Raw genomic sequence first — 16,367 nt, 5'->3', positions numbered from 1 at the left:
CTTTTTTCCACAAAGAAATTGGATCAACCTGCTGGAAAAGGCACAAGCATTAAATTGGGAATTTTAACCAGAAAGAAAACTAAAACCAAAAGGAAAAGAAGATAGTGTTCATTAAGCACCCACTATGTCCCAAGCATCTTAAGCACATTCTTTCCACCCCCTTTTCTATAACCCTGAGGTGAGGATTATTATTCTCCCTTTAAAATTTTTTTTTATTTATTTATTAGAGACAGAGAGAGCACAAGAGGTGGGGGCGAGGGGGGGGAGCCAGAGAGGTTAGTAGGCTCCCCACTGAGCAGGAAGCCCAATGCAGGGCTCCATCTCCAGGACTCTGGGATCATGACCTGAGCCAAAGGCAGCTGCTTAACTGACTGAGCCCCCAGGCACCCCTCTTATTCCCCTTTTATAGGTAAGCAAACTGAGGCTGGCTGCAGATAAGTGACCTTGCTGGAGTTCTCACAGGACCCAAGTGGCAGAGCTGAGAGCCACACAGCTGAGTCTGGCCCCAAAGTTCATGTGTTACAGTGGAACAGTTGTAAAGGAGCTTCGGATTTGACTATGAGTTTCCTAGCAGCCTGGGGGAAAAGAGAAACTAAACATACTGCCAATTGGTCACTAGACAGGAAAGAGCCAGGCATGTCATCAAAGGGAAGCAAAGCCTTTCCTAGCACTGAATCCATTTTCTTTTTCCCAAGGCTGAGGAGATGGAAGAGAGCTTGTAGGGCAGAATCTTTGGGGCCCCGTTGTCCAAGGGTGACCCTTCAGCTGACATCTGGGGACGTTGGTAAGTAAATGCCCGACGTCCCCTGGAGAAGGCTGTGTCCCCCAGCAGCCATCATTCTCTGCACGCGTGTGTGCGCATGCGCGCCCGTGGTGTGCCACTCTGTCTCACTTTCTCTTTTTATCCCCCCAATCCCTCCCTTTGTTTGTCTCCGTTGTCTCTAAATCTCCCTAGCCCGCACCCAAAAATGCAGAGTCCCTGCTACACGAAATTCTGCCAGTTTTAGGAAGTGCTGCTTTGTCAAGAGCCTACACACCAGATCCTAGCAGACAGGACTTCCTCCCCACACGGGGCTGGGCGGGGCGACCCGGAAGGGGCCTGATGTAGCTGAGGTGACACCTCTCTGCCTGGCCAGCTCGAGCAGCAGCTGGCTCAGCGGGCGACAGGAGCACAGGCCACCCTTCCTCAGGGCCTCAGAATGGACTTGTGCCACCCAGGTAAGCACCTGGGGCCAACCTCTCTGGGCCTCAGTTTCCTCTTCTGTAAGATGGGGACAATTGTGCTTGCTTTGCAGGACCCTGGGAGGAATCAATATGTAAATAGATATAAGGTGGGAAAGGCAGAAGCATGCAATGAATGTTTATGAGCTCAGGCTGGGGGCCAAGCTGTGCTCCAGGGGCTGGGAGTGCAGTGAACAAAGCAGGCCCTGTCCCTGCTCCCATGAGCTCACGCTCTAGCGGGGGAGACTGTCAGGAAAGGTATTAATGTAATATGTCAGGAGGTGACAAGCAGGAGGAAGAACAGTCAAGGAGGGTAAGGATGATGGAGAGGTGCTGGAGAAGGCCTCAGAAGGAGGCACCATTTGGGCAGAGACCTGGAGGGGGGAGGGAGTGATCTATATGGGTTTCTGGGGAAGGAATATTCCAGGGGGAAGGGACAGCAGTGCAAGAGCTGAGGATGATAATGTTGGTGACAATGGCTGTCTGGGTGGCACAAGGGTCCTCAAGCTCCTGTCTGGCCTTTGAGGATGGGGAGGCCGAGGGCAAGCCTAGAGCGCTGGTGGAGGCCAGGGAGGAGCAGCGGAGACCCTCCCCAGTGAACAGAAGCATGTCCGGGGGAAAGAGGAGAGGTGTCTACGCAGCTGGTAGGGGAGACAACAGGATCCTGCTGCGTTTCTGCAAGGCAGGGAGAAGAGGGACAAAGCCTCTGTGCCCTGCAACCAGAATATCCCAGCATTGCCTGGAGATCCAGGAGACGAGGCTGCCGGGAGCTGTCCAGTCCCCAAGCTTCAGATGACATCGACCCCCGTTAGCAAGAGAACCCTTTCTTCCAACAAAACCGAAGGCAGAGCCGTGTGACCCCGCCCCCCAGCCTCCCTGGCTCCGCGGGCTCTGGGGAACACACAGAACCACCCATCCCTTCAACCCCGTTTGGGCTTTTGGTGGCAGGTGGCTCACAGACTGGACGGGCTCCGTGATATGTCATAGGTGGCGACCAGAAGGCAAGAGGGGACCCAGTGAGGAGTAGCACCTGGCTCCAGGTCACTCGCCAGATGGGAGGTGATAGGAGACGCTGAAGTCACGGAGCCCACACTGCCTGTCTTCCCACCGCTATTACTTTGCTCTCACAGCCCGAGGTCCTTCAGAACAGGGAGGGTCGTCTCCATAAAGAGGTGAAGTGGACGAGAGGGCTGACTCGCCTGTTAGTGGCCAGGGACGTGAACCTGAGAGGAAAGAGAGCAGGGGTCAGCCCGGGCTGTGGGAGGCGCCGGGACACCAAGAAGGTGGGCCGCCGCTTAGCTTTAGGCTGGCCCTGGGTGGGAGTGGGTTGAGGAAGGTCAATGCAGGTGGTCTGCTGGGAGATTTGAGATCTCCATGGATTGGGTCATTCATTCATTCATTCACTCATGCTGCAAACAGTCCTCCGGTGTGCAGGTCCTGTGCTGGCTGAGCGGTGCTGGGACAGTGGGGACCCAGCTGTTGGGGGAGCTGCTGGTCCAGGATGCGGGGGGATGGGGAGACAGATCCTGCAGACAATGACCCAGGGCAGATGAGGAAGCGACTTCTTCCACCTGGGGGGGTACAAGCTGGGAAAACTTCCTGGAGGAGTCAGAGGGAGGGAAGGAAGGTCATCCCCCATTGTCCAGAGTGGGTCTTAATCAAAGCTCCTCCCCAGCCAGGTGACTTCCCTCTCTGAGCTCAGATTCATCATCCATAAGGGCCCCTCCACCCCCAGCCTGAGCTGGGAAAGTGGGGAATGAGTGGGGGGTGGGACTCACCCCACCTGGCTGGGGGCCCAGCTCTGCACCAACCCACCAGTGGTCATGATGGGCCTTTTATCCTCTGTGGGCTCTGCTTCCTCACCTCTGCCGTAGATAGGATGGGGCCGGGCTCCCCCAGGACAACCTGGCCTCCTCCAGCTTGTCCTGCAGAGAAGCAGATCAAGCCCCCTCCCCCAGGGCCTGCTGGGAAGCTGAGAGGTCCAGGCAGCAAAGCCCCTACGTGACCAAAGACAACAACTTGGGGTTGGTGCAGCGAGGCTAGGGTGCAGTTAAAAATAGAGACAGCTTGGCTCTGGGGGTGGGGAGGAAGCCACACGGACACCCACAGAGCCTCAGGGGCTGGGGCGGAGCCGCTCCGCCAGACACCCCCTCCTGCCTGGGTGCCCCTCACGCGGAGACTCTGAGGCGCCTCTGCCCCCTGGGGGGGGCCCCAGGAGAGCACCCTCCTCTCGCCCTGGAAAGCGGAAGCAAGGCCAGCTGTCCTGGAAGCCAGGCTGCAAGCAGAATGATTTCTAAAAATATGATGGGAAAGAGGAAGGACAAAGGGGAAGCAGGGAGGAGTTGGGGAGGTGGTCGGGGTGGGCCCCCGGGCACTCCCCGCAGCCTGGGCACGGGTGCAGAGGGCAACCACAGCCTGCAGCAGGCGTGGGCTCAGTTGTCCAAAACTGGCCCTTGTGAGGCCTGAAAATTAGAGTCAAGCTGAGGAGTCAAGAGAGTTCATGGTGGTGGCTATTGTCCTTCTCATGTTATTATTGTTTGTGTTTTATCACTATTGTCATCAAAACCCGTTCTCACTGGTTTGGGGTGGTATCTCATTGTGGTTTTGATTTGTATTTCCCCGATGGCAAGTGATGCAGAGCATTGGGGAGACTGGGTGAGAGGCACTAAGGAGGGCACTTGATGGGATGAGCACTGGATGTTATACTATATTTGGCAAATCAAACTTCAATAAAAACAAATAGAAAAAAAAAAAAAAAACACCTCCCCTAAGCTGCTCCAGGGCTTAAAACACCAGCATCGCCTGGCTGGGAATCAGAAATGGCCCTCTCACTCTATGTCCCTGTCACCCTCCACTCACTCTGTGTCCTTGGCACCCTCCCCGAACCATCTGGACCCTCTGCGCTGAAATGCGGAGGAACCCCAGCTTTGAGACAGGTGAAGGGTCCGAAGGCCCCACGCTCCACAGGACAGTTGCAACAGCGCCGGGGCCACCTGTTGGGGTCAGAATCCTGTCAAGGTAACAGGGCCCTGGGAGGATTCATGGACACATCCGTCAAGCCACAGAAGAAGCCCTATGGAGACGGAATGCCAACAGCCCCTCCTCCCTGCCCCGCCATCCTGCCGTCCTGAGGACACGTGGGCCTGTACCTGTGCCTCTGTCCCCCCAGCTCTAGGAAGTTGGCTTTGTTTTCTCTCTCACCCCCCAGAAAGGGAAAGAGGAACAAACCGCAGGCATCATTCCACATCCGGCCTTCATTCTCAAACAGGGAGCCACGGTCAGCATTTCCATGTCAGGACAACCAGGGCTAGTGTCTGATGGGGTTTCAATGATTTGCATGAAAATATCTGGCATCAGACCATCATCAGCATCACGGGTGTGGCCTCGGAGTCCTAGCTGGGCCTGGGGGTGACTCCCAGCTCCACCACCTTCCAGCTGTGTCACTTGACCTCTCTGAGCCTCGGATACCTCATCTATAGAATGAGACCAGATGTTCCTTCCTCCAGAGCTGTCATCAGGATCAGACGGGATAGACAGAAGACGGCAAGAGCCTGGAGCGCCTAGTAGGTGCTCGAGCAGCGAGCCACCCCCTAAGGGACAGTGCGGCTTGTTTGTTGAGCAAGATCTTGGAGCTGTCCACGAAGAACTGTCTCCAGAACTGCTGTGGGGACAGGAGGGACCCGAGGGAGAGGCCCAGACGCTGCACGGGAGGGCACCTAAGAGGGGATGAGCAGGAGCTACAAGGTGGAGGGGAGAAGGAAAGGCATTCCCGACGTGGGGAACAGCAAGCACACAGGCCCTAGGACCAGGCGCACTGGGAGCAACCAGAGGACTCCGGGAGGCCTCAGGCCTGGCACAGGATGGTGCAGTGTGAGCTGAGGATGGGGGCGAGCCCGTGGGATGAGTGGGCCCTATAGACCTGGGGTCTTGTCCCCAGAACAATGGGATGCTGTGGGAGACCAGATTGGAGGTGCAGAGGGGAGGCAGGGAAACACGGGGATGGCCTGCAGTCACCCAGGGCCTCACCTGTGGTCTGCGTGCAGGTGGGGCAGTGGGAAAAGGAGATGGACAGGGCATGGCTTGGCCGGGGGGAGACATGAGGGCGAGAAAGAGAAAGAGAGACAGCTGCGTGTCAACATGCCTCCTGGGCTCCTGGCCACTTCCAGGAGCTGCGAGGATTAAAAGGCATAATTTATGCTGTGCTGCTGGCATAAAGTAGGTGTATTTGATCTGAAGGGACCCTTGCGTTGTCTCCTGGTACAAGTGACACCAGGATCTTCCAGCCAGCCGAGCTCAGAGTTGCAGGGACAGAGATGAAAACACCCAAGTGGGTCACTAGGAGGAGGGTATGCAGAGCCTTTTATCATTTCTGGGTCCATGTCAGTGACCTTTGGGGACAGAACACTATCTAACAGTCATATCTTACATCCTGGTACACGGTGCCCCATCCGAGCAGGATATCGGCTCCAAGCTGACACCTCAGCTGCACCTTCCAGAAGCTGCTCCATTGCTCCATCAGGCCGGCAGCTTCTGGTGGTGAAGAGTCGGTGAGGACACTTCCCGGCCGGGGCTCTGTGGGAAGAAAGGGCCACTGCATGTCCAGAGTACGTGTGGCTTCCAGTCAAGATGGATCACTGGCACCAACACTGGGCCGGTTGGTCAGAGACTGGCTGAGGTCACCAGCCGGGTCATTCCATCTGCTTGGTGGAGCAGGCCCTCTCCTGTGGTGGGTGGTTGCTGGGGAACGTTAGTGTGCTTCACAAAAATTTTCACCCCCCAGGGACGCCTGGGGGGCTCAGTCGGTTAAGCATCTGACTCTCGATTTGGGCTCATGTCGTGATCTCAGGGTCGTGGGATCAAGCCCCACATTGGGCTCCATCCTCAGTGGGGAGTCTGCTTGAGATCCTCTCTCCCTCTCCCTCTGCCCTTTCTCTCTCTCAAATAAATAAATAAAATCTTAAAACAAAAAATCTTCCCCCTCCATGTCCACTCCTAGAGGACCATCCACTAGCTCTACCCCCAGACCTCTCTGCTCCTGATCTTCCAATCTTATTTCTTCTTTCCAGCCTCTGACTGAGAAGTCAAGCCATCCTCTCCTGGCCCTCGTTAACCTTAAAAAATAAAACTGCCGGTTCTTTTTACCAGCAAAGATGGGTTTATTCCAAAATAGTACAGAACTGTGATCCAGGATAAGCAAGCTACGGCCAAACCCCAGGCTAGTCCACAGAACAAAGGAGAAGAGGCTCTTTCATGGAACTCAGAGGAGTTGGAAAGGCTGCTATGAACAGTCCACTGGAGCTAACTGGGAGCTTGAGGCGAAGTGGCTCTTTATGGGCTGAGCTGTGACTTTCCCATTCCCTGGGCTGTTGCCGAGGGAAGAGAAAAGCTTCCTTCCTCCTGCTGGGAGAGTAAAGTAGGAGCTGAAATCTTTCCCACTTGCCAGGAGCATGTCCCCCACCTCCAACCCCCCCATTGCAGCTGGAGTTGAGGAGGAGTGGTAGTGTGTGAGAGCTCCCCCTGCTGGCCATCGGGCTTCCTTATAAAAGACTTTTTTTTTTAAATTAATTTTCACACCACCTACGCCTGTGTATCCTTATTTGGCACCACTGCTCTTTGCCCATGAAGTGGATGAGCAGGTGCTCCTCCACGGTTCTGCCCTTGGGGGGATTTCTCATCTCTGTCTCTCCAGGACACCTTCGAACAGGACTGTGGTTCAATAGTTATCCAGTTTTTACTTAGCCCCAAACAGGAAGCCACTCATTCCGGAACCAAGTTCAGGTGTTTTGTTCCTTTGCTAGAAAGATCCCAAAGGACCTACCGATGTAGACATAGTGTGAGATGAGGGGCCTGGGTGACCTGTCCATGGTGCCCACTGGAGCCCTCTGGGTCTGTTCACTGTGGAGAATGAATCACTTATGGAGGATTGTGCTCATTTGACTTTATGACTCAGTGGGTCACACAGACCCACCTTGACTGCTTGGCCAAGGCAGTCATTATCAATGTATCATTATTGTATATAGTTGCCCCAGCATTACAGGACCCTTTGTTCTGGAGACCCAGCTTCCCCTTCAGTCGACAGGGTCTGGGTCTGAATACTGGTAGAGGTCCATAAACTAGACAAAAGGTCTTGGCTTTTCACGAGTGGGCTGTCCTTTGGGAGGGGCATATCCTTGAGTGAGGCACCTCCATTTGGCTGAGTTAAGCTCCTGGGGAGGAACTCAGCTGTGACAGCAGCAAATCACCCCCCAACCCAACCCCCAGCCCCAAGAGAATGGGTGCCTTGGTCCTGAAGGGGAGAGCTGATGGCACAACATGGCACCCGTTATACAAGTGTTGGGTGCCCCCTGTATACTGAATACCTGCTTGGTGCCTCCCCATCTCCATACCCAGTTTCCATCACAAAGCCCAAGGTGGCTGCTCAGTCAATGAGAAGGAGGGGTAGGGAAAGGAGACCTTAATAGTCTCTCTGCTTTCATTTGGGAGAGATAATATCTGTCCTCGCAAAATCTTAAAGAAATGGGACCAGGTATTCCCTAGAGCTAGGACTTAAAGAGTTGGGGAGCAAGTGGACGGCAGACAGGAGAAGGCATCCCAGGGCGGAGAGCTCCAGAGGCCAAAGTGGGAAACAAGATTGAGAGACAGTTTGGGGACAGTGAGGAGCAGGCAGGCTGGACTCTCAGGTGCTTTCTGAGAATAGTGGGGAATAAGGCTGGGTAGGGAGGCCAGAACCAAATGAGAACCGTGTTTCTAAGTAATAGGGAGTCTGTGGAGATTTTTTGATCAGGTGAATGTTGTGGATGGAACAGGAAGCACGATGGGTTAGAGGTGGGTCAACTGACCCCAGGGTGGGAATTGTCATAGCACCTTTCACAGAATACCAGCACCCATGTGTCTCCTTTAATTCATTTCTAGGCAATGAGGAACAAACCCAGGCTTTGTAGCCTGCCCAATCCAAGTTCCTCTCTGGCTCAACAGCTTGTCCTGTGCAACCCTGGTCAGGCCACCTCATCTCTCTGAGCCTCAGTGTCTGGGGCAGGAACTATGAATGGTCTCCCTAAACCCAGTCTCCCCATCTTACGTAGTAAGGGTATCAGGACCACCATACTAAAAGCTCATTTCCTAGCTTCCCTTGAAGCTGGGTGTGGTCATATAGCTCCATCTGGCCAATGGCATGAGAGGCAAAATGATACACCACTTCCTGGTTGTGCAAATAAATAAGTGGATAAGTGATAAACAGGTGATCCAGGGAAAGAGTACATGAAAGTCCCAAGGAAGGATAAACGCAAGTATTTTGAGTACCGCCTATCTGTCGGGGTCTTTCTAGGGGCTGAGGATGCAGCAGTGAGCAACACTGAAGTGCCTGCTTCCGTGGTGCTGGGAGTATAATGCGTAAAACAGAAAATATGCAAATAGGGGCGCCTGGGTGGCTCAGTGGTTGAGCATCTGCTGCCTTAAGCTCAGGGCGTGATCCTGGGATCCTGGGATTGAGTCCCACATTGCGACTCCCCACAGGGAGCCTGCTCCTCCCTCTACCTGTGTCTCTGCCTCTCTCTGTGTGTCTCTCATGAATAAATAAATAAAACCTTTTTTTTTGTTAAGATGCAAATAAACAAGATGGTTCCAGGGAGCCTGTACCCAGAAGGTACCAAGTTTGGTCGAACAGGAGGATGGAGGAAGGGCCTGCTTTTTAGGGGGTAGTCAGGGAAGGCCTCCTGGAGGAGGTGACATCTGGGCTAAAGCCTGGGTGACGAGGGCAAGGAAGCCATGGTTTTCTGGAGGGAAGAGGGCCCTGGGGAAGCAAGGGCTGGCCTGTGTGGCTGGAGCCGAGTGATGGAGGGGACAGTGGTGAATGGGCCAGTGACCGCAGCTTCTCTCTCCAGACCCAACGGAGCTGAGCAGCGGGGAGACAGAGGAGCTGCAGCGGATCAAGTGGCACCGGAAGCAGCTTCTGGAAGATATCCAGGTGTGTGCACACCCATGTTCATGCTGACATTCCCTCCAAGCACACCCACCCACGCACACACCCTCCCACAGCGCACACACCTCCCCACTCACCGCTGACCCGAGCCTGGTCGGACAGGGGGGCTGGACTCCAGCCCGCACCTGGCCTCAGCCCCGGCCCCCGGGAGTGGGGAGACCAGAATCCCAGGAGAGGATTCCCCACTGCCAGGCCCGGCTACCAGGATCCGGAGAGAGCCAGGAGCACGGGGGAGGGAGGAAGGGCAATAGGTGAGGCAGCTACTGTGTGCCGAGCCCCACCCGGTGCTCCATACGCTTCACGGCACAGCAGGCTCTACTCCCGTCAGCTCTCATCTCCACACTGGGCCTTAGTTTCATCCCCCCTAAAATTTAAACCATTTCGTCAAGATAACACCGGTACGTGCCAAGCACTTGCTAATGCACCAGTTGCTCAGACGTTTCCTCATCGGATTCTTAGCAACCCCCGAGGCAGGCCCGGGTTCTGTTCCTGGAAATGTGCTGAGCTCAGTCCTACCCCTGGGCCTTTGCATCACACACATACGTCCACATGTCCACACACACGCAGAACTCAAAATCCCATTGTCTGGGACTCTCCCAAGCTCTCTCTGTGGCACCTCCTTCTCATTACGTCATTGTCAGCTCGAGTGCCGCCTCCTAAAGACTGCCCTGACCCCCCCTGGCTGTGGCTAGGACCCCACCCCTACCCCCCACCCCTATATACCTGAGAAAGCAGAAGATACAAAGTCATTCACTCAGCAACTATTTTACTGAGACCTACCATGTGCCAGGCTCTCCTTATACCATAACTCAGATCATTTTATTTTTCTTTTTTATTTGAGTATAATCGACACACAATGTTCCATTATCTTCAGGTACCACATGGTGATTGGACAAGCCCGTCCCTTACACTGTGCTTGCTCGAGTGTAGCTACTCTGATCTTTTTTGCTCAGTCATATCATTTGCCCATGACCACCATGATCCCAACCCCACCATGAAAGCTTGGGTTTCTCTTGCCCACCACCATATCCCCAGCTCAATAGTCAGAGCACAGTAGGTGCTCAATTAATACTTGCAAGTGAATCATGGGGAAGCTGCTCAGTGACTTGGCCAAGATCACATGGACAGATGCTGACTGGGCTCAGGTATCGTCTCCAGGCCCCACGCTGCCCCTGGGGTCCCGGACAAGCCTGGGGATCACTCTCACCCCAGAGATTCCAGTGGAAGATGAGGAAGGGCTGGGTGGGCTTTAGGGGCTCTTGCCAGGTGCTCATGGTGCAGCCTTGAAGGGGAAGCTGGACAGGTGCCCCTCTGCTGTCTGCCCAGTGGTCATGGTTGGCGGAATTAGAGGGTCCTCTGCCCCCGGAGGTTTAAGAGGCATGGGGAAGACATGGACTTGGAATGAGGCCTTGGACATGTCACTTCACCACCCTGTACTTCAGTGTCCTCTTCGGGAAATCCCACTGGGTCCCTGAGAAGGGGGCCTTACTGACTGGCACCCTGGTATACCCATAACTCCTGGCACAGAGCGAGTACCAAGTCAAGGGCAAACGACAGAGTAAATGGATGGGGAATGGAAGCCAGAGAGGAGTTGGGGCCTGGTCTGAGGTGGGGAGTTCGAGCCCCTTGACTCGGGAGGCAGTAGGGAACCACAGAGGGAGTTGGGAAAGGGTGGGCTCCAAGCTATGCTTCAGGAAGCTGGCACCTGGTGGAGGAGGGCTTGTCGAGTGGGTTCTGTTAAAGGGCAGACGACCTCACAGCTGCAGAGGGGAAATCGAAGGCTGGAAATAGAGTGGGGCGAAAGGTGGGCCTTGGGGACTGCCTCCCCCAAGACAGGAGCCTGCGGAAATTGGGTATAAACAGGCAACAGGTTGGCATGGGATTGTGAGGATAAGAAACATCTGGGAAAGGGATCTACAGAGATAGGGTCTCTCAGTGGAGTCAGGGGTCATGCCCAGCGGTGGAAGTGGTTGTGAGGGGGTCAGGAATCCCCTTCCGCCCCAGCCTCCGTCCCTGACTCTCCTACCCTTCGTGCCCCCTGCCACCCCACAGAAGCTGAAAGATGAGATCGCAGATGTATTTGCCCAGATTGACTGCTTCGAGACCACGGAGGAGAGGTGAGGGGCTAGGCCAGGGGCCCCTGGGAAGCTGCCACACACCAGGAACCAGCATGAGGAAGCAAGGGCCATGCCCTGGTGAAGTCAGAGGTCCGCCTGGAGGAGGAGGCGGTGGAGACAGGATGGAACAGGGAGGGCCCTAGACTCCACCACGTGGTCTGGGCTGGTCTGCACTTCCAGCAGCCCCCTCTCTTGGGAGATACCTCCTCCCTCAACCCCTCCACACAGAGTCTCTCCCAACCCACCCTGACCCAGACCGTGATCAATCGTCAGCCAGGAGTATCATGAGAGCTCAGCCCTGAGGAGGAGGAGGAAGAGCCAAGGCCTCACGGGGACAGAGCCTGGCCCATGGCAAGGCCAAGGCTGGAGCACCTCACCACCCCCCCTAGGGTGCCATCCACTGCCCCTCCTATGGGGAGAGTCCCACTGGCTCTGTGACCTGGGGTGGGTCCCTGACCCCCAGTTGGGCCTCAGTTTCCCCACTTGTGGGGCACCTTGATGGCTTAGTCAGTGAAGCGTCTGCCTTCAGCTCAGGTCATGATCCCAGGATCCAGGGATGGAGCTCCACGTTGGGCTCCCCACTCAGTGGGGAGTCTGTTTCTCCCTCTCTCTCTGCCTCTCCTCCCCCACTGGTGCTCTCTCGCAGTCTCTCTCTCAAAAAAAGAGAGAGACAACTCTGGTCCCTACGTAATTCCCTAAGGCCCCAGGCACTGACTCCTACATATGTGTCTCAGGAAATCACACCCTGCTCCTGCCACCCCCTGGTCTCCAATGCCTCTGGTCACCATTCCAGCCCGACACCCCTCACATGCACGCAGGCAAACATGGGCACGCGCATGGCTGCCCTGCATCTCCAGGTGCTCTGTTCCGGCTCCAGCAACAGCATCACACTTACGCAGCACCTACCACCGAGCTGTTTTGAACTCTTGAACCTCTCAACAATGCTGGGAGGCATGGGATGGTGTCGTCCCCATTTTAGAGATGAAAAAACTAAGTCCCCTGAGATAAAGTGATTTGCCTGATGTGGCTCAGCTAACAAAGCAGTGCAGCAGGATTTGCACCAGGAGCCTGGCCCCAGAGCCTGTGCCCTCACCCCCAGCCTCCCTGTAATCCTGCCCCCACTTGGAGCACAGGGGCCTTTGAATGCTTTCCCTGGTGGGCAACTCTGGGTTCCCAGGGCCCATGGGAAGAGTCTGGTTTAGTAGCTCTGGGAGGGGCCCGGACTCTGCATGTCTCAAGCTCTCCGGGTGCAAGGACCCCACTTGGAGGTTCTTGGGGGAAGCTGGCTCTAGTTGAGAAAAGCATCCTTGGGCATTGACGGGGAGCCCTGGGGTCCTAGGGGCAGTCCAGACTGACATCTTTGTGTCTGCAGCCGGTTGGCCCAGAAGGAGAAGGAGCTGTGCATCGGGCGTAAGAAGTTCAACATGGATCCCATGAAGGTAGGCAGTTGAGGGGGACTCGGGGGTCATGGGGCTGGGGGAGCTGCGTGCTGGACCCCTTCTCAATGTCCTCCTGTTGCCCTCAACTGACCATTACCCGCCTTACAAATGAGGAAACTGAGGCCCAGCCGAGCCCGGTACCCCGTCCAGTGTCCACAGCCTGTCATGGCTGAAGGGCTATCACCCCAAAACATAGCATGAGGTGGGAGCCAGGAGGACGTGGGCACATTCTGTGAAGCTCACCAACCTGGAGTCTCCTGGCCGAGCCTCTGCTTCCTCCTTTGTGAGTCGGTCTTTGGACAGTGGGGCCCTGAGATTCTGGGGCTCAGTGCCCCGAAGTGTCTTCCAGCCTCTCTGCTGGGGGCAACCAGTCTGGGGGCGCGGGCAGGGAGCATGGAGGGTTCAGGGCTTGGCCCCTGCTCGGCCCTCCCTCCCCCACCCAGCGAGGTGGCAGCCAGTTCCCTTCCTGCTGGAACAAAGACCAGAGGAAGCCAGAGCTGACACACAGAGGTGGGGTCAGGGCAGCCAAGGGGTCCCTGGAAATTTACTGCTCTGGCTGAGACGGCTGCCTCTTCCTCATCAAGTGACACAGGCTCACAGGGTCACACACCCATGTGCCTTCTGCAGCCTCAAGACCATCACACGGAATACACACGTGCACGCAGGTGGATGTGTGCACACGGGCCACCAGAGCACCGGGAGGGGCCCCTGAGGGGTCCCCAAGACCCTCTGCCAGTCACTGAGAGGCCCCCCAAACCCGGCCCCTCTTCTCCCAGCAACGTCTTCCCTGAGTCAAGCGGGACACGAAAGGGCCCTCACTGAAAACCAGAGCCCAACCCCCCCAAACTCCCAAAATTAGAAGGACCGATTCTGAGTGCCTGAGCTGGGGAGGAGAGGTGTTAGTGACATCATCAAGTCAGAAAAGCAGCTTCATGTATAAAGGGAAGGAAAGTTGTCACAATGGACACTGTCTCCCTCTGAAAGTTGCCACAATAGACACTGTCTTCCTCCCTCCCCATTGTGGGACCTGGCAATTTCCTCTCCCTTTGATTTAGCTGGGTTTTTTTTTTTCTAGTTTTTATACAATGGACATAGATTACTTGTGAGAAAAAAAAAAAGAAACACTATTTTTAAATAGATGAGTATTAAGGGGACAAAAGAAGTGTCTGAATCATTGACTCTTAAAATTATAAATTCATGGAATCATTGAAGCATATAATCCAAGAGTTCAGACTGAAGGAGACCTGGGGAGCATGTGGTGTGAACCTGGCTCATTGCTGAAATGCTGTCTCTCTTCGCATGCCTCTAGTGGCGGGGAACTCACCACCATACAAAGGCAGCGTCTACTAAGGAGGGACACAAAGTCTCAGAACAGTCGGGGCCAATGTCAGGATGCCAGGCCCCTGTACCCCACCCACCGCCTGGCCCCCTCCCTTCCTCCCCTCAGGCCAGCTGCTGTGTGGGGGCTGATGGTGGGCTCTGTGCATCTCCTTCCAGGGCATCCAGTACCTCATCGAGCACAAACTGCTGACCCCCGATGTCCAGGAGATCGCCCAGTTCCTGTATAAGGGTGAGGGCCTCAATAAGACAGCCATCGGCACCTATCTGGGGGAGAGGTAAGGTGGGGCATGGCCTCAGGGGGATAGGGATGAGGGTGTGCAGGTGCACACAGGTGAGTGTGTGTGTGTGTGTGTGTGTGTGCAGGTAAATGAGGGAGTGAGTTATGTTAGGGAAGTCATAACTGTTGGACTTGAGCCGGCTAACTGATCACTCCCTCCACCTCCAAGCCTGACTTCCTTCCTTTCTTTATTCACCCATTTGTTCAATGAATAAATATTTTTTAGTATCTGCTGTGTGCCAGGCAGTGTCCAATCCCCAGATTTATATTAGTGAACAAGGCAAAAACTCCTGCCCTCAGGGAGAAGCATTCTAGTGAGAAAGACAGATCCCAAACTATGTAATGTATGTTAGAAAATTGTAAGTTCTGTGGAATGCGAATAAAGCAGGGAAGGGAGATGAGAAGCATGGGGAATGGCAGGTCATGGACTGTGACTTTAAAAACTGTGGATAGGAAGGGTCTCATGGAGAAAGTGATGTTGGAGGCTTAAAAGAGGCGAGCAGTGAAGACATCTGGGGGAGGAGCATTCCAGACAAAGGGAACAGCAGGTACAAAGGCCCTGGGGCAGAAGCATGCTCAAGGAATAGCAGGCTGGTGAGATTAGAAGAGGCCAAGGGAGGGAAGAAGTAGTAGGTGACAAGGTAGGGCCGCATGGGTGGGTTCTGGGCAGAGAAATGGTGAGCAAGGACCCCTTTGGCTGTTGAGAATGGCAGGTGGGCTACAGGTGACAAGGGGGGAGCTAGTGTAACAGCCCTTCTCCCAGGCCGGCCCCCCAGTGAACACATTCCTTCTCCTAAGAGAGCGAGAGATGCAGGTGGCAAAAAAGGATGGAGCTTCCAGATTTGACCTGGGAAGAGGGAAGGAAGAGATAGGAGCAGGCATGGTCGGTCTCTCCGTTTTACAGCTGAGGACACTGGGCCTCGGGGAGGTCCTCCAGGCAGGAAGTGACGCAGCGCAGGCTGCTGCAGAGCGGGAGCTCCCCTCGGAGTGAGAACGGGGCTGGCGAGCCATGGGGGCCTGGGGGGTGGGATGATGTGGGATCAGAGGGTGTGAATGGACTGGAAGGTGCTGGATCAGGAAGGAGGACCAGAGGAGGGTCCAGCAAGTTCCCAAGTGCCTGTGCCCTCCTTCCTGCCCTCTCCAGGGATCCCTTCAACCTGCAGGTCCTCCAGGCCTTCGTGGACTGCCACGAGTTTGCCAACCTCAACCTTGTGCAGGCCCTCAGGTGAGTGGTCCAGAGAGGAGTGGGGAGCAGCTGGGGAGGAGCAGCCTGGGGGTATGGGGGGATGAGGGGGATCAGGAGAGGAGAGCTGGGCAGGGGGCAGCTGAGAGGGGGGCAGCCTGGGGGTCGGGGGGATCAGGAGAGGAGACCCAGGCAGGGGGCAGCTGGGGAGGCAGGGGGATCAGAAGCCACACAGGTTAGTGGCACAAACACAGCATCAGGAGCCAAAAGGAGGAAGCAAGGAGCAGGAACTCTTGCTGAGCGCAGCCACCCCGCGGGCTGAGGTCAGGCGGCTCATGGGTGTGCCTCCCGGGTGCCCCTCGGGTTATTACATTGCGTCATTATAGCCTAACAATCGTGCTGTTACTGCTACTTCCGCCCACCCCACACTCTTGAGCTCAGTGTTTTGTGTATTTTATTAATACAGCGTAGTAGGTCTTCCCTTTACTATTACATATTAAACTCTGGAGCCGGACTGCCCGGCTCATATCCCAGCTCTATGACTCACCCCTGGGGCAAGTCTCACACACAAACACACACACACACACACACACACACACACACACACAAACTCTCTGTCCCTCAGTTTCTTCATCTGTAAAATGGAAATAATAAAAATACCAAATTAGGGGCACCTGGGTAACACAGTCAGTTGGACATCCAACTCTTGGGTTCAGCCCAGGTCATGATCTCAGAGTCCTGAGATTGAGCCCCACATCGGGCTCTGCACTCAGCAGGGAGTCTGCTTCTCCCTCTCTCTCTGCCTCTCTAC

The 16,367-nt window shown here is 55.3% G+C and overlaps 1 protein-coding gene across 2 annotated transcripts in view; it reads left to right on the top strand.

Moving 5' to 3' along the window:
• The first annotated feature begins 1,028 nt into the window (after window positions 1-1,028).
• The window catches only part of CYTH4 (cytohesin 4), a 30,713-nt gene continuing 15,374 nt past the window's right edge, over window positions 1,029-16,367 (top strand). Inside the window, exons 1-6 of one of the 2 annotated variants that reach the window (XM_025460799.3) lie at window positions 1,029-1,218; window positions 9,102-9,184; window positions 11,252-11,316; window positions 12,689-12,755; window positions 14,253-14,371; window positions 15,518-15,598. In XM_025460799.3, the coding sequence (XP_025316584.1) occupies window positions 1,200-1,218; window positions 9,102-9,184; window positions 11,252-11,316; window positions 12,689-12,755; window positions 14,253-14,371; window positions 15,518-15,598 (434 nt within the window). In that variant the 5' untranslated portion in view covers window positions 1,029-1,199. The remainder of the gene's footprint in view (window positions 1,219-9,101; window positions 9,185-11,251; window positions 11,317-12,688; window positions 12,756-14,252; window positions 14,372-15,517; window positions 15,599-16,367) is intronic. The other variant, XM_035696449.2, reaches the window with a different exon arrangement.

Source organism: Canis lupus, chromosome 10 (assembly GCF_003254725.2).
Source record: "Canis lupus dingo isolate Sandy chromosome 10, ASM325472v2, whole genome shotgun sequence".
Lineage (NCBI taxonomy): Eukaryota > Metazoa > Chordata > Mammalia > Carnivora > Canidae > Canis > Canis lupus.
Note: the sequence above shows the minus strand (reverse complement) of the source record. Positions and strands in the feature narration are given on the sequence as shown.